The sequence below is a fragment of the Aethalodelphis obliquidens genome, unplaced genomic scaffold, assembly GCF_003676395.1.
Source record: "Aethalodelphis obliquidens isolate GAN/ISIS:26980383/991018 unplaced genomic scaffold, ASM367639v1 scaffold3, whole genome shotgun sequence".
In the NCBI taxonomy this organism is placed as follows: Eukaryota; Metazoa; Chordata; class Mammalia; order Artiodactyla; family Delphinidae; genus Aethalodelphis; species Aethalodelphis obliquidens.
In genome coordinates, this window is record NW_020837947.1 from 15,853,457 (window position 1) to 15,870,996 (window position 17,540).

Here is a 17,540-nt window from a genome sequence, read left to right on the forward strand (position 1 = left end):
ACCCACACGTACTGACAAGTACCAGTGGTGTATGTTCTGTAGGCAAATTTAGGAAAGGAGTGAGTTGAAGGCTTTCAGCCTGGGGAAAAAACACCTGATAATTTCACATCCTCTTACTGGCCTTGACAAGGGTTTCATTTGAGTGTTTCCTCATTTGGGGGTGTACAGGGTTTTTTGTTTGACTTGTTGTTTACCTTTTTAAACTCTTAAAAACCTTAACAGCATCTGGCGTATTCTGGAGAAACAAATCTTCAGTGATGAGAGAGCTGAGGTTGGCAATGGGAGGTTTTCATCAGGCCCCTCTCAGTGGGTGTAGGGGGCACACTCCTGGGCTGGGGGTCCAACCTGCCTCTCAGCCCCTGAATGGACTCCAACCAACATTGGCCTTGGGTTCCCACCTAAGTCTGCACCCATGTCTCCTTTTATGAGATGAGGGAGCACCCTCTCTCAGAGGTCACCCCCTGTCTCCCCGCTGACCTGAGCTGGGGAGATCTCCTGGTGGAAGGGCTAGAAACTCCAGGTTCAGAGTGTTTGCCATTTAACCCCAAGTAAGAAACAGAGTCAATCAGTGTTGGGCCTTTACATCTCACACCCCTAAGGAATCACCGCTTGTCTTTCCTTTCGTCCCACCCCCAAACCACCGCCTCGCTCTTCATAAGACCGTCTGCTGGTTTCTGCAGAGACTTCTTGGGCAACAGTTAATGATACAGGGGCGTTCACTTAGATTGTCAGTTACTGTAAATGGCTACGCGCCGATGGTGGCTGCCCAGGCACACTCGTCAGGCAGGATTTGCCTCAGGTGCCTACCCACTTCCGTTACCAACTCCCTTTGTTCAAATCCTCCCACTCCTGTTTCCTTTTCCCGAGGCCTGGCGCTCAGCTCTCTGCCTGATAAATGGTTCTCAGTGGCTTTTAATAAGTGCTAAGGTCCCTCCCCCAGCTCGAGCATTTTAACAGCTGGTATTTTTTAAAGTTTTGATTGGAGCACAGTTGATTTACAGTGTTGTGGACAGGTGGTAATTTTTGCTCCGAAGGAGCTGCTGTCTGGGTCCCAGGAGCAGAGACTGGAGAAGGGCAGGAATAAATCGAGATGGGAAGGAAGAGTTTGCAGCCCAACAGATTAGGCTCTGAGATCAGCGAGCCAGCACATGGCTTTGCTTTAGTTTCCTCAAGGGTGAAATGGGACCAATGTCACTTCCTCAAGGGCTTCTTGCAATGATTAAATTAGGCACATGTGCAAAGTGGTCAGATACACAGGACTCTGTTAAGAATGAGCTCCAAGAAGCTGGCGTGAGGTCTGCCTCGTTCACTGCTCCCCAGGCCCCCAGCACAGCGCCCTGCTGACGGAGATGTTCACAGCTGCATGCTGAGCGAGTGGAGGAGAAGCCCAGGGGAAGGGGTGCCTCTGGCTAACGTACGTGGGGTGTGGGCTTCCAGGGTGACCGCTGAGCTTTATTACCTGACTGAGAGCTCTGCCGTCTCCTAGAAACAGAGCCCCACGTGGTGAGGAGGTGACCCCTGCTTGTGGCATCAACCCTGCCATTGCTCAGAGCTTTCTGTGGCCAGGACTAGGGCAGCCATGATGGGGTTTTGAGGTTGGTAAAAAAAGACATGGCAAGGACTGAACATAGATAATCTTCACATTTCTAGAGACCAGAAGGCTCATGAGGCTGGGGTAGAGTGTGTGCAAAACGGTGGACCTGAATGAAAAATCCTCCATTCCAGAGAGACCAACTTAGGGGTTCTCAGGGCCAGTCCCCAACCTCCTTGTGCCTGGAATTCAGGCTGGAAGAGAGGGTACCTCTGAGGGAGAGAGGGAAGATACTGGCCACACTGATGGGAAGATGTACACTCCCTCCATCTTCCACTGGTCTGGGGGGTACGTATCTGTCCTTTGGAGCCTCTTGGTTGGGGTCTGCCATCTTGGAGTCCTGTATCAGAGAGGCCGTGGGGCCAGTTTCTGCTGCATGAAGCTGATGGTGGCCCCATTCCTCAGCTCTTCTTTTCCTGAATCTCTGCACCTCCAACTGCCTCCCCTCCACCTGCCTCCAGAGTCGCTGGAACTCGTCACCCTGCTCCCCATTGCCCACTCACAGGGATGGGGTGCCTGACACCTCTGATGGGTGTGAGATTTATACCTCCCAACCCCCGTCCCAAGTCACACACCCATCAAAGGCATCAGGGATGGAAATTTGGCTTTTGAACAGTTAAAGACAGATAGGTAGTCACAGAAAAGAGAGCAATCAAGAAACAAATTTTAGGGACTTCCCTGGTGGTCCAGTGGTTAAGACTCCATGCTCGCAATGCAGGGGGCCCGGGTTCTATCCCTGGTCGGGGAACTAAGATCCTGCAACCCGCATGCCACATGGCATGCCAGAGAAACAAATTTTAAAAGAATTGTGGCAACAATATGTTTTCTTGAGAATGGACTGTGGGCACTTTGCTGCGGCCAAGAGATACGTATGCTTGGGGGCGGGGTGGGAGTGTGGGTATCATCCGATGTTCACATCACTGCTGCAGTGTGCACAGAACACAGACCTTGTTTTCTATGATAGATGAAATCTCTTCGCCACCTTCTAGGTAGCGGGAAGGAGCAATCTTTACACTTGCCCGTCTGTGATAGCTCAGTGTCTTCTGTCTTCTGGAGGACTCAGGCTTCGTGTTTCCTCTCCCTTCCCCTGCCCCTCTCCCAAATGGCGTCTGGAGGCTTTTGAGACCTGGTGTTGTCTGGCAGAGGGGTCTGGGACAGTCACCGGGCTCCTCTGCAGAGCAATGGGCTGGCCTGGCTTCCGGAATGGTCAACAGAGAGGGTTATCGGTCCCATTTGTCCTTTTGGGGAACCATGCTGGCTTAAAGTGCTGTCCATTCCCAGGCTGCGTGAAATCCTCCAGGCCTGGGGAAGCAAGGGATCCAGGGGTGTCGCTTCCGGTTCACCTATTCGCCACTTTCCTCCACGGCAGCTCTGCAGCCCTGCGGGAGGCTGCACCCACTCAAACCACGATTTCTCTGAGAGGCTTGCGATAGACCCAGGCTGTGCTGAGAGACAAGCCTTCAGCCTCCTGTTCACATCCATCGCGGTGTCGCCAGCCCTCCTGTCCCCTCATGGCTCAGCGAGTGGGGCAGGCCTGGGGGGCAGGGTAAGGACGCTGTGAGTGGCCCCTCATTCTCCCTCCTTCTCCTTGTTTTGCAACTTCTGCTGGGGCCGAAGGGACTAGCTTTCCATTTCCTCTTCCTTTTTACCACAGACGGCCCCATTGATTTTTTTTTAATAAATTTATTTATTTGTTTGTTTTTGTTTTTGTCTGTGTTGTGTCTTCGTTGCTGCACGTGGGCTTTCTCTAGCTGCGGAGAGTGGGGCCTGCTCTTTGTTGCGGTGCGCGGGCTTCTCAGCGGTGGCTTCTCTTGTTGTGGAACACGGGCTATAGGCGCACGGGCTTCAGTAGTTGTGGCACGTGGGCTTCAGTAGTTGTGGCTTGTGGGCTCTAGAGCGCAGGCTCAGTAGCTGTGGTACGTGGGCTTAGTTGCTCCGCGGCATGTGGGATCTTCCTGAGCCAGGGATCGAACCTGTGTCACCTGCATTGGCAGGTGGATTCTTTTATTTTTTGTGGGTTTTTTTTACTATTACCATTTTTATTAGACACTCTTCTAAAAAAAAATCCTAGTCTAACTAAAAATACTGAATTAGAAATAAGGGGTATTAACTGTAGGAAAAGAAGATATAAAAGTAGTATTATTGCTGATAATTAAAACAATGTATTGTTTGTACTTGAGAACAAAAACCACAAACCATTGGAGAAATAGACCCTTGACTACATAAGAAAGTAATATAAGATGAAGAAAGGGCCACCTTTCTCAATGGGAAAGAAATTGGGTTATTCAATCAATTGTGTACAGCATCCAACTATCTACTTTGAAAGAGAAAAATTGCGTAGAGCTGCATGTTACATTCTACCACAAAACAAATTCTAAAATACTAAAAAGATAAGTATGAAAAAGTCATAAAACTAAAGAAAACAAAGTTGATTATTTATCATATCCTTGAATCAGTAATAATGTTCTAAGATCAGTTAAAAAAAAACTGCAAAGAAAAAGATTGGTACACTTAAATATGTAAAAATCTGAAACTTCTACATATCAAGAATTGTAAAATTACATGTCCAACAAAACTAGAAAAAACATTGGCAATAATATGACAAAAGCTTAATATCGTTAATAGGTAAATGTTTTTACAAGTAAAAGAAAAAACAGACATCCCCAAATATATGCAATAGAAAAATAAGCAAAGAACATGAATAGAAAATTCACAGAGAAAAAACAATAGCTAATGAACATATTTTTTTTAACGTTCAATCTCATCAGTAATCCAAAAATGCAAATTAAAGCAAGATTTCGTTATTTGCCAATAAAATTACCAAACTGTTGAAATGACGCAGTACTCTAATACACCACTGGTGGGAACGTGAATTGGTACAATCTCTCCGTAAGATAATTTAGCAATATGTGTCAACACCCTTAATAAAAGTACTCGTGTTCTTTGACCTAGTAATTCTAATTTGAGGGAATCTATCCTCACGACATAATTTTGAAATACAAGTAGAGTTTTATGCACAAAGATGTTAACTATGTCATTATTTATGATGGCAAAAGACTGGGAATAATGTAAATGTTCAGTAATAATGGATTAAGTAGATAATGTAATTCTACATGATGAAATTACATTTACTACAAACTCTTGTTTTTAAACATCTTTATTGGAGTATAATTGCTTTACAATGGTGTGTTAGGTTCTGCTGTATAACAAAGTGAATCAGCTATACATATACATATATCCCCATATCTCCTCCCTCTTGCGTCTCCCTCCCACCCTCTATCCCACCCCTCTAGGTGGTCACAAAGCACTGAGCTGATCTCCCTGTGCTATGCAGCTGCTTCCCACTAGCTATCTGTTTTACATTTGGTAGTGTATATATGTCCATGCCACTCTCTCACTTTGTCCCAGCTTCCCTTCCCCCTCCCCATGTCCTCAAATCCATTCTCTACAACTGTGTCTTTATTCCTGCCCTGGCAGGCGGATTCTTAACCACTGTGCCACCAGGGAAGTCCCCCTGTTGATATTTTCTCCTTACTGTTTGCATAAGCCTCACAGCTCAGCGACAACGGCCAAAGGGCTATTTTCTCTAAGCTGGAAGACCCTACATATCTAGGGGGGTGAGGCCTGGTTCCTGATACGTCACTGGAGCTACAGGAATCTAGAGTTCTCTTGAATCTCCACAAAGCCCAACTTCTAACACCATTGATTAGCATTTCTTTTTTTTTTTTTAAAGAATTAATGACTTCTTACCATATGGTGTCATATACTAAGACTTCATGATGTTTTCTTTTAATTTTATTTATTTATGGCTGTGTTGGTCTTCGTTTCTGTGCACAGGCTTTCTCTAGTTGTGGCAAGCGGGGGCCACTCTTCATCGCAGTGCGCGGGCCTCTCACTGTCGCGGCCTCTCCTGTTGCAGAGCACAGGCTCCAGACGCGCAGACTCCGTAATTGTGGCTCACGGGCCCAGTTGCTCCGTGGCATGTGGGATCCTCCCAGACCAGGGCTCGAACCCGTGTCCCCTGCATTGGCAGGCAGATTCTCAACCACTGCGCCACCAGGGAAGCCCCTGATTAGCATTTCTAAGACTCCCTTTTTTACTTTATAAACCTGAACCTATCCTAATCCTCTCTGAGAAAGTAGTGGAAGAAGCCACGCACAAGAGAAAGCACAAATGTGAAGATCTGATGTGTTGGCCTTGCCTGGACGTGGAGAGAATGCGAGGGCCATGGGGACCCTTGGCTCTCTAAGCACCCAGCCCTGCCCCTCCCACCTCCCCTTCGCCTGCTCCATGGGTTGCAGCCGCACTGTCCTCTTTTCAGTCCCTAGACATGCAAGCCTTTCCTGCACCAGGGTCCTTCCAGCCAACCCTTCCCTGTGCCTGGGCTGCTTCTCTTCCGGCTGCTCATAAGACCTGTTTCTTCTCAGTCATTCATTTCTTCAGCATGTTTTTGTTGAGCCCTTACCAATTATCAGGCACCACCATGCTAGGTGCTGGGAATGACGGGCAGCAACAGGAACCTATGCTCTAGAAAGGGGGAGGCCCAATTTTTCCCGTGGGGGAGTGTGCATGTCCAACTGTGATAAGTGCCAGGAAGGACAAGGATGGTGCTGTGAGGACTCCTAACAGGGGAATCTGACGGAATTTAGAGGCGAGGGGATGCTTTTCCTGAGGAAGTGACGATGAAGCCAAAGGAGGAATGGGCTGGGCTGAGAGGAGTGGAAATAGTTGGTGCAAAGGCCCTGTGATGGGAGTGAAGGGAGACGCATGGTCAGGACAAAGGGCTGAGGGAGTGCCGGTGGCTGGGTGGAAGTTGTGAGCAGGGGGTGAGCTAGTCTTGAGGCCAGGCCATGGCCGAGTCCCAATGAGTCTGCATTCTCAGTATCTCAAATCTATGTACCTGTCTCCCTCTCCAGCAAAATGCCGCTGACCTCCACTCATGAAGTCTGAGGGGTGTCTTCAGGCTTCACTGGCCCCTCAGAGCAGCATTTGGCTGCCTTCCTCCCGAGGCTTCCACGGTGCAGCCTCTTCTGCTTTACCCCCTTCTCTTCTTTTTTTTTTTGCGGTACGCGGGCCTCTCACTACTGTGGCCTCTCCCGTTGCGGAGCACAGGCTCCGGATGCGCAGGCTCAGCGGCCATGGCTCACGGGCCCAGCCGCTCCACGGCACGTGGGATCTTCCCGGACCGGGGCACGAACCCATGTCCCCTGCATCGGCAGGCGGACTCTCAACCACTGCACCACCAGGGAAGCACCCCCCTTCTCTTCTGAGAGATGCCTTTGTTTCTTCCCTTGGTTGTCCTGCTCTACCTGCAACCAGCTGCTCGGCTCCAGGGCTCCTCCAGGTCCAGCCCCTGATGCTCACTCTCTGTCCAGGCAATTCTCTCCACGCGGTGGCTCCAACTGGTGCTTAAACGATGACTCACATGTTTTATCGCCCAGACCTCTCTTCTGAACCCTAGCTGTTTATTTAATATTTCCACTTAGAGGTCACCAAGGCTCCTCCCAAGTCTCCATGTGTCCACGACCAAACTCAGGATTGTTTTCTCTAAATCCTGTCTTCCTCCCAAACAGGATCTGTCTCAGGGAGCCCTCCATCCCCTTATACAAGTCAGAGGTCTCCTCAGTGCCTTTTTCCCTATCACCCCTGTACCCAGTCAATCACCACATTCTGGAGATACTATCTCTCAGGTTCACCTACTCTTCACCACCACCAGCTGGGTCCAGGTCACCATCAGGTTTTGCTTTGATGACTACAGCTGCTTCTTCACTGGTATCCCCCCCTACTCTGGATCCTTCCAACTTATTGTCCTCTGTGCTGCCAGGTTGAACTCTTTGAAACATACATCAGATCACATCTCATCACATCACATATACCCCCAGTCTTAAAATCCTAAAATCTTTCTACAGCTTCTCTTGCTTCTTAGGAGTAGACAGATCTTCTAGCTCCTAAGACCCTGCCTGGTCTTTTTCTTTTTTAATTTATTCTATTTATGTATTTGGCTGCTCTGGCTCTTAGTTGCGGCACGCGAGATCTTCGTTGCGACATGCGGGATCTTCAGTTGCAGCATGTGGGATCCAGTTCCCTGACTAGGGATCGAACCTGGGCCCCCTGCATTGGGAGCACGGAGTCTTAGCCACAGGACCACCAGGGAAGTCCCCCTGCCTGGTCTTGAGTCTCCTCTCACACTACTCTCTCCTTCCTGTCTCCATTGATGATGATTACAGTGGAATTTGTGGGGCACATTGGCATCCTTACTTGGACTTGGGAAGACCAATATCACATGGACAACCCTCTCTTTTTTTTTTTTTGCGGTACGTGGGCCTCTCACTGTTGTGGCCTCTCCCGTTGTGGAGCACAGGCTCCGGACGCGCAGGCTCAGCGGCCATGGCTCATGGACCCAGCCGCTCCACGGCATGTGGGATCTTCCCGGACCAGGGCACGAACCTGTGTCCCCTGCATCGGCAGGTGGACTCTCAACCACTGCGCCACCAGGGAAGCCCTGACAACCCTCTCTTGATCCATATTAGCTTCAGTTAATAAGAGGATCTTGTCTATTAATCCTTGGAATGCACTCCCCTTGGAGCCGGAGACCCTCTACATATTATCACAAGCTAATTGGTTCCAATTAAGGGACATATTTTGTGCAAAGAATGACCTATTTTCAAAATGCAGATTTGCCTGATTCCCTTTGATTATGAGACTATGATCCAGGCTATTCCCAGGAAAAGTCACTCTTGAGGAACCCTTCCTGTTTCTCTGCAGATGTCTTTGTTTTCTCATTGTAGTCATGGAAATAAAGAAGCCTTCTCTTGCCGGGGAATCCAGCTGGCTGTGGACTGGTTCAGGGACAGAGGACACACCTACATCAAAGTTTTTGTCCCCTCCTGGAGGAAAGAACCACCAAGATCTGATACCCCGATTAGAGGTATGCTGGAGCAGGTACATTCTCAAGAGGGACTATACACCTTTCCTCCACAGTACTTCTGAAAATCACAGTCAGTTATCTGCTTACCGCTTGTTTGATGATGTCTGTCTTCCTCACTGGACTATAAGCTCCATGAAAGCACTGACCATGAGTGTGCCCTGCCGGAGCCCTGTCACCTAGCGTAACAGCTGGCATATAGCAGGTGCCCAATAAATAGTTGTTGATAAATGAACAAAGTATTTACTCTTTTAGTGTGAAAGATTAAGTTCCAAAAATAATAGAATCTTATAACTTTTAACACTCTGCAGAAAGATTGGGTCTGCATCCCACCCCTAGTAGAATACAGGAACTGAAAGAGGCATCCGTTTGGTCCAGTGATATTTATTAACTGAATATCTAGTTCAATCTCTTCATTTAAAAAAAAAAAAACAAAGGGAAACGAGACCCAGGGAATTCTTTATTTTTAATTCTTATATCAGCTAGGAATATTTTCAGCTACAAACAATAGAACAGGTGGTTTAAATAAACAGGGTGTTTTGTTTGTTTGACTTTCTTATAAGAAGTCACATGCTGAGCCACTGCTGATATCATGTCAGCCAAGTCCGCCATGTTGGGACCGACCTCTTCGTGATCCTGGCAGGTTTCATTGACTTCTTCTTCCAGCCTTTTAACCAAAAGTTGCTGGTTTTGTTTTCAGTTCTGTCAGTGGTTACCAGTTGCTGCTTCTTCTCTTTCGGATTCTGTTTTTTAAGTAAAACGCTATTCTTGTTTTACAGATACGGTATCTTCTTGACTATTTCTATACTAATACAGACTTTAAAAAAGTTCTCTGAAGTTCCATGAATCTTATTTATTTTTTCTGGGGTCAGTTCTGTTTGTTCATCTCTCTCTTTCTCTCTCTTTGTGCTGTTAAATCTTCTTCTCAAAAGTCTGGTGATCCTTTGCTTGTCAGTGTTTACTTATGAAAAAAGAACCAGATTGGTTAAATACATACCTGTGCAGTTGCCGTGGGCTTCCTCTCCTGGTATTTGGATCTTTCCCTAAAAGGTAGGACTGACCATTGAATGTGCTGAGCAGGAGAGTTCACTTCAGCACACCCTGCGCAGAGCAGGCAGGCAGCTGGACACCTCTGCCCACCACACATTCCAGTGCCACGAGGATGATGGTCTTACTTTAGGAGGTCAAAGGCCACATGGGAACCTCCTCCTTCCTAGTTATATCTTCACTTTCCATACAGTGATAGGGACCAGAAAGGGTGGATGCAGCTGCCCCATGGTAGCCTTTCAGTTAATAATCCGACTTCTGCTGACTCGCCACTCCTGCTGGAGAGCGCTGGGACTTTGCAGGGAACGGGCTCTACCTCCTCTTCAGCCTCCATGCACATCTGGGCTGTGGTTCCCTTTGTACTGTAGGATCAATATGATCCTACCTGCTTGCTTCCTTTCTTTCTTTCTTTCTTTTTTTTTTTGCCACGTGGCATGTGGGATCTTAGTTCACTGACCAGGGATCAAACCCAAACCCCCTGCATTGGAAGCATGGAGTCTTAACCACTGGACCACCAGGGAAGTTTCTGATCCTACCTGCTTTCTGTCTTCCTAAAATTTGTCAAAATCCTGGGTTTGCTGCTGTCCCCAAGCCCATTTTTAATGTGCTGATGGATTCCCTACCCCTTCTGTACTGCTTCCCTTCTCTTTCAATGGGATTATGAGAAGGAGGGGGGATGAACACCTGTGTTCATCATGGACCAGTTGTCCCAGATTATTCTTTATGGTCTGAACATGGAGAATGGTGTCTTTCAACAGCTGTGCAATATTGTGCAATATATATTGTGCGATACATAATGGATAAAGAGTAGGGAATTCGCTTTGGAGTAGGGAAGAATTTTTAAACAAGCCACAACAAATGCAGAGAGACAGCGGAAAGAGTCATAAATTTGCCTACATTACAATAAAAGCTTCTGTTCATTAGCAAATACCACAAAAACAAGAAAACGAAAAGACAAGCCTCAACCTGGGAGAGGCCATATATCACATATCCCTGATGAAGGATTCCTGTTGGAATCTATAGGGAACTTATCCAAACTAATAAGACCAAGACAAAGGACAAATATGTAGAAAAATGTGCTAAGGCATGAATAGGCCTTTGACAGAAGAGAAAACACAAACGGCCAATAAACATATGAAGCGATGCTCAGTTGTATTAGTAACCAGAGAAATGCAAAATAAAATCACAGCAAGAGGCCACGTTTCACCCACCAGACTGGGAAAAATTTAAAAAACCTGTAAATGCCAAGTGCTGGCAAGGTTGCCTTAGACGCTGTGTTGGGTAGTAACTTGATATAACTACTTTGGAAAATAACGCAGCGTTACCTTGTAAAGTGCCTTTCCCTACAACTCAGCAATATCACTCCTTAAGACAGACCCTAGAGGAACCCTTGTCCTTCTGTACCAGGAGACTTCTGTGCAAAACTGACAGTCATGACATGGCCAGACCTCAGGCACACAATGTTCAATGCGGAAAGAAGTCGCCCAAGAATATGTGCGAGGTGATTCCATTTGTGTGAAGTCTGGAGGCTCATAATCACATTGGAAATTGTCCTTTTGAAGGGTACATAGATATGCATTTAAAAAAATAAAAGCAAGGGAATTATAAACACAAAGTTCTCAAAATTGGGTTATCTTAAAGGGAGTGGAGGGAGATGCAAACTTTGAGGGGCAGTGGGGACTTCAAAGCATGGGCCGTGTTCTATTTCTCAAAGGGAGTACCGCACACATGGCATTTAACTAATGAACTGTAGTTTTAAATTGAAGTATAATTGACTTACAGTATTGTATTAATTTCAGATGTACAACGTAGTGATTCTGTTGCAGGAAAAATGGGGCACAAGAGGATAGTCATGTCTGAGGTCTTGAGTGAGTCCTTGGGACAGACGACCAAGTGAGGGTCCTTGGCTTTGGGCAGGAAAGAATTCTAGAGTGAACCATAGTAAAGTGAAAGCAGGTTTATTTAGAGAGCTAGACACTCCATAGACAGAGTGTGGGCCATCTCAGAGGGTGAGAGCCGGCCCTGCGATATGCAGTGGTTAGTTTTTAATGGGCTGGGCTAATGAGTGGGGGGAATATTCTAACTGTCTTGGAGAAGGGGCAGGGGTTTCTAGGAATTGGGGCACCCCTACTTTTTGGCCTTTTATGGCTAGCCTTGAAACTGTCATGGTGCCTGTCATAGTGTCATTTAGTTAATGCATTACAATAAGGGTATAATGAGGCTCAAGGTCTAGGGAAGTCTAATCTTCTGCCATGTTGCGCCTAGTAGGTTCTAACCAGTTTTTGTTGCATCCCGTTCTTCTTAATGGTTGTGTCATTCTTTCAATAGTTGTGTCCTTCCGCCTTCCTTCCTGTCTCAATTCGATATTTTTATACATTACAAAATGATCAGGGCTTCCCTGGTGGCGCAGTGGTTGAGAGTCCGCCTGCCGATGCAGGGGACGCGGGTTCGTGACCCGGTCCGGGAGGATCCCACGTGCCGCGGAGCAGCTGGGCCGGTGAGCCATGGCCGCTGAGCTTGCGCGTCCGGAGCCTGTGCTCCGCAAGGGGAGAGGCCACAACAGTGAGAGGCCCGCGTACCGCAAAAAAAAAAAAAAAAAAAGATCACCACACACACGGCATTGAAAAGAAATTATTCTTTGTACCATACATGCATTATGCACTTTTGAAAAGTCTGGGAACCATGTCATATAGGGAAGGACTGAGACATGGGGGACGAATATGCTAATAATCTTCCACATGCGGAGTAACTGTTTCGTGTGGAAGGGATTTCTTTTGTCTCCGAAGGCAAAACTCAGATCAAAGAGTAGGCCGTCCAGAGATGCGGATTTTAGCTCCTGCTAAGAGACCTTGTAACGTCTGCAGCTCCCGGGACACACTCCCTCCTCCCTGGCTTCTTGGGGGCTCGCCCCACATGCGCTGGTCCAGTCGTCCCACAGATGCTGGGAGGCAGGTGCAGGAGTCATCTTCCTCATCTTATAAGTGCAAAACCCGATGTTCAGAGAGGGGTGAAAAACCCGAGAGCTGGAACTAAGAGCGGAATGTAGGCTGCAGATTCCTAATCCCGGCCTCTCTGCGTGACATTCTTGTGTCCCTCAGAGCTGTCAGTTGTGGGCTGCTCCGTCCTGAAGGTGCCCCAGCAGACTCCTGTGTCATGGGAGAGGGGGCAGTGGTTCTCCGCTAAGGGCCCCGGCAGCACTCTTCCAGGTGGATGCAGGGCTCCTGGTAATTCCTAAGTGCCGGGATTCTAGTTAAAATAGGGATGTCTTTCTCCAGAAGAAGGCCTCTGTGTCTACCGTGGGAGGGGCACGGGGCAGGTAACCATCACAACGACAAGAGCTGTGGCTTCACTCTTCCTTCCAAAGTGTGTCTCCCTGGCTGGGCACCATCCTCAGGGCTCCCGTCACGACGCAGGCAGGACAGAAGCCAAAAGCCCACTTGACCTCAGGCTGCTGGCAAATTCCTCTCGAGACCTCCCTGCTCTTCGCCTGCTAGGCTGGGCCATAGGGGAGAGGGGGAGGGGGAGAGGGGGGAGGGGTCTAGGGGAAGGGGGAGTAGGGGGAGGGAGGCGGGGACAGGTGGGAGGGGCGAGCTGATCAGAGAGGAGCCCTGAGCTGCCGGAGCCGCTCCGGAGTTTAGGACGGCTCTGGGGGTGGAGAGCCCCTCCGAGAAAGCGCCTCATGCGGTCCCCGCCCTGTGGCCCCCAGAGCAGCACGTGCTGGAGGAGCTGGAGAGGCAGGCGGTGCTGGTGTACACGCCGTCCCGCAAGGTGAGCGGCAAGCGCGTGGTCTGCTACGACGACCGCTACATCGTGAAGGTGGCCTACGAGCAGGACGGGGTCATCGTCTCCAACGACAACTACCGCGACCTGCAGAGCGAGAACCCCGAGTGGAAGTGGTTCATCGAGCAGAGGCTGCTCATGTTCTCCTTCGTCAACGACCGGTGCGTGTGGCCCGTGGGGTCCCGGGGCGGGTAGGGGGCGGGGCGGTGACAAGGGCCCCCGCGGGGCTTAGTCCCGGGCTCAGAACCCCCTGCCCCGGGCTGCCCGCGCCCCTTCCCCGCCGCACATCTCTCTGTTGGCCCTCTCTGCCTCCTCTCTTTCGTGACCAGATTTCCCCCACGGGGCTGTCTTGTCCCATCTGTCCTGTGACCTTTCTGTTCCCACGCCCATCCAGCTGAGCCAGCACCCAGTTGCCTGACGCATGGCCTTGGGGGGACCGTTCTTTTTTTTTTATTTTTGAAGAATTTAACATTTCAAATAAGAGCACTGGAACTGTCATCATGGGGTGAATCTGAACTTTGTTGCACTCCCTTTCACTTCTTTTATGCTTCTGTTTTTTTCAAAGTTTTGAATTCCGGATGGGAGTGGGCACCATCACCTTTTCTTCGGGGCTGTAAAGATCTTGGAACCGTCTCTGTCTTAATACGTCTTGGTTGACACTTTCAAGAGAATCTGGTTGGTTCATCTGTCCCCTAGGGTGTTTCTCCTGGGTCAGGTCCCCCCTGGACCAACCAGCTACAGCGAAGGGAGGACGAAGTCAGGGTCACAAAGCACAGACCAGTTAGCAGGTGCTGGGTGACCAGTTAGCAGGTGCTGGGTGAGTCCCTAGACGGGGCTGAGGTGGGCAGGGTGTGATGGCTGGTCCACAAAGCACAGACCAGTTAGCAGGTGCTGGGTGAGCCCCTAGACCGGGCTGAGGTGGGCAGGGTGTGATGGCTGGTCCACTGCAGGTGTCCTGGGGCATGCTGAAGAGCCTGGCAAGGTGGGCCTGGTCACAGGGTAGGACAAGATGGGAGGGCACAGCAGGCTGGGACGTCACTCCCATTCCGATTTCTGTTCCAGGCATGGTAGCTCGGTCCTCATTCTGGGCTCTCTCACTGGCTTGTAGGAATGTGGTTTGGGACAAGCTCCCCAACTCCGTGAGGGCAGGGACTGTATGTGTCTTATGTGCCACAGCTCCAGCCAGCCTGGTGCATCATAGGCACCCAGTGACTAGTTGTAGATTACTGAGTGAGTGAGTGTAAATGGCTGCAGCCCTTGGGTAGGGAAGATGGGGAGACAGAGGCCACGTGGCCGCTATATCAGGCCACCTGCACACGGCAGACCAGCTCCTGACCTGGAGCCTGCGGGGCTGTGTGTGTGGTGGAAAGGGCTAGGGCTCTGGAAGCAGCAGATGAGGTTTCAAACTGAGGTTCTGCCACTTACTGGCTGTGTGTGGTGAGGAAGGCTCTCAACCTCCCTGGGCTGAATGTTCTTCACCTTGAATCATCTGCCCTGGGATTGGTCACACTTACCTCTGAGACGATCGTGAGGACCAGAGGGGACTGTATGTACCCCTGGTGGTAGAGGTTATTCTCAGGCCAGGCCAGGACATGTGCCTCCAGGGCGTACCCACAGCCAAGGAGGCAGAGGTACCCTCCTACGCCCCAGGGCGGACGGTCACAGCAGCTGCTCCGCAGTATCCCCCACGGTCATTTCCACGTTCAGGAGGCTGGAGGCTTCCTCTCTCTGGCTCAGGCCCGGAGGAAGCTGGCAAGGCTGGCACCATCGGATCCCGAAAATCTTCACTGAGTTCTGGTGGATCATGGCTGCCTCTGACCTGGTGACAGCCTGGGGTCCAGGCCAAGTCCTCTTGACACACTGGCCTCTGCTCAGGGCCTGCCCGAAGGTCCCCCGACTGCCAGAGGGCAGAGCCTGCCGCCTGCCTGTGGGCAAGGACGCTCGCCCCGTGCCCAGGGCACGTCCATAGGGCCCTCCTGGCCCAGCTCCCGGCTGTGAGGCCCGGGAAAGAGCAGGAGGTGACGCCTTTGGGAACTTTTAATAACTGCACTGGGTGGCTCCCTGGATTCTTGGTCAGGGCCCAACTCTGAGAAGCCGGCTGTGTAGCTGGGATCTGAGCCACGCAGGCTACCCGGGACCAGGGATCACCCAGCTGGGGGCCGGCCTGGGGGATGTGGTCTGCACGGTGGGACCCCAGCGTGACCCTTGACACTAAGGGGGAAAGCAGCCCGTAACTACAAGCCCCCGATCAGAATCCACTCCCTCTCCAGTGGAACCTCTGTGTGACCTGGAAGCGCCTCCTGGGAACGACAGTATGTTCGTAGGAAAAGTGGATCGTGCTGAACCAGGGAGTTTCCCTTCTGAGGAAAGTTGTTTTCCCTTTTGAGCTGCGGGCATCGAGGATGCATTCCCTTCCTCCTCAGACCAAAGCCAGGGAAGGGAAGGGGCAGGCGGGGGGCAGGGTGGTGTCAGAGAGTGACAAAGTGACCCCCGCCCATGGTTTGCAGAGGAGGGGGGGAGCCTGCGCTGAGCCCTGGGGCTGCGTGTGCCGCCGCACCTGTGTGCAGGCAGCCCCCGGATCCGCTTCTTCGCTGACCCACCAGCTGGCGTTTTGAACTCTGTTAATTTTCATCCCCAACCTGAGAGGCCCAGAGCTGTGGGGGCAACACAGGAGAAATGGAGCTCCCAGGACCAGAGAGTCCCCCGGGCCCCCCGGAGGTCTCCAGCCTTCTGTTGGGGACATTGGAATGCAGCTTAGAGTCGCTTTCAGACTAGGCCCTAGTGCAGTTATGCTTCAACTTTAGTGGATAAAAATGATCTGGGAAGTTGTTAAAATGCAGATTCCTGAACAACTTGAGGTTCTGATTAAGCAGGTCTGGTGTGAAGCCCGGAGCCTGCATGTTTCCAGGAGTTGCTAAGTGATTCTGGCATTGCTGACTCAGCAGGAGAAAAACTTGGACAAGGCCCAGGGGCTGCTGTCCTGGGATCTGTCAGCGCTGTGCTCTGTGCGGGTCAGTGTTGAGGAAGGCTGTGCTGCTCTAACACGCTGTGACAACCCCTGGGTGGGAGAAAGAGTCCTGGACGGCAAGAGCCCTGGTGCTGCCCGCGGCGGGTCTCTGTGGGCCTCGCAGTCACTCCCCTGTGCTTGTCTTCCAGGTTCATGCCTCCTGATGACCCCCTGGGCCGTCGGGGACCCACCCTGAGCAACTTCCTGAGCAGGAAGCCAAAGCCCCCAGAGCCGTCCTGGCAACACTGCCCCTATGGTGGGTAGCGCCCCACGCCTTGTGGGCCCTGTTCAGGTCAGAAGCGCTGGCTGGGTGGTCCGCAGCCTGGGTTCTAGCCCGGCTTCTGCCCTTAATCAGCTGTGTGACGCTGGGGAGGTAACTTACCCTCTCTGGACGGCAGGTTCCAGACAGGGTTATTGTAATGGTGAACTGCCATCCTGGACCCCTGTTGCATGCAGTTTGTGAGGGCTGGATGAAGGGGCCACACACAGAGCAAAGTCATATCCAGGGAGCAGGGACGCTGTGTGCACCCCACGCTCTCCTTTCTCAGTCCCTCCCCTGGCACCTTGTGCCCACATCCTGCCCCACAGTCTCACCTAAACCCGTACCTACCCTTAGGGACTCTGGTTGGTGCGATCCATTAAGAATTAAGGATTCTCTCCCAGAGCCCTCCAGGGACACTAGCTTTCTAGCCAGCTCTTTCATTAGCTTGCTTTGGGCAAGTTATTTAATGTCTCGTTTTTTGTGCCTATAGAAGTTTAAGATGCTGTAAGTGATACTCAGAGTCATTTCTTGTTAGAATTAAGGTGATCTCACACACACACACACACACACACACACACACACACACACACACACACACGTTGAGGTGGCCCATCCTGTTCCCTTCCACTGTCAGAAGGGCCCTGGTTTGGATGATAAATTATTTGATCACCTCTGTTAAAACAGTATGTAAGGGAAGGGCAATGATTAGTACAAGGGATGTGGACAATAGGGTAAACTGAGTCAGCACTGGAGGCACAATCCTATGTCATGAGCACCCACTCCCAACACCCGCCCCCCCCCCCCCCCCCGGCCACTAGGTTGGCCGGATCCAGTGTCTCTGGGGAAGTGGAGGCTGAAGGTCATTGGATCCAGAGATTTGGTCTCAGTCCCTGGTCATGGGAACTTCCAGACAACAGTCCCCCTGCGC

General features: G+C 50.5%; 1 protein-coding gene across 1 annotated transcript in view; it reads left to right on the top strand.

The window, feature by feature from the left end:
* The window catches only part of ZC3H12D (zinc finger CCCH-type containing 12D), a 34,628-nt gene that overhangs the window by 14,187 nt on the left and 2,901 nt on the right, over nucleotides 1-17,540 (top strand). The window contains exons 3-5 of the mRNA XM_027083693.1: nucleotides 8,380-8,519; nucleotides 13,270-13,504; nucleotides 16,500-16,606. Of these exons, the coding sequence (XP_026939494.1) occupies nucleotides 8,380-8,519; nucleotides 13,270-13,504; nucleotides 16,500-16,606 (482 nt within the window). The remainder of the gene's footprint in view (nucleotides 1-8,379; nucleotides 8,520-13,269; nucleotides 13,505-16,499; nucleotides 16,607-17,540) is intronic.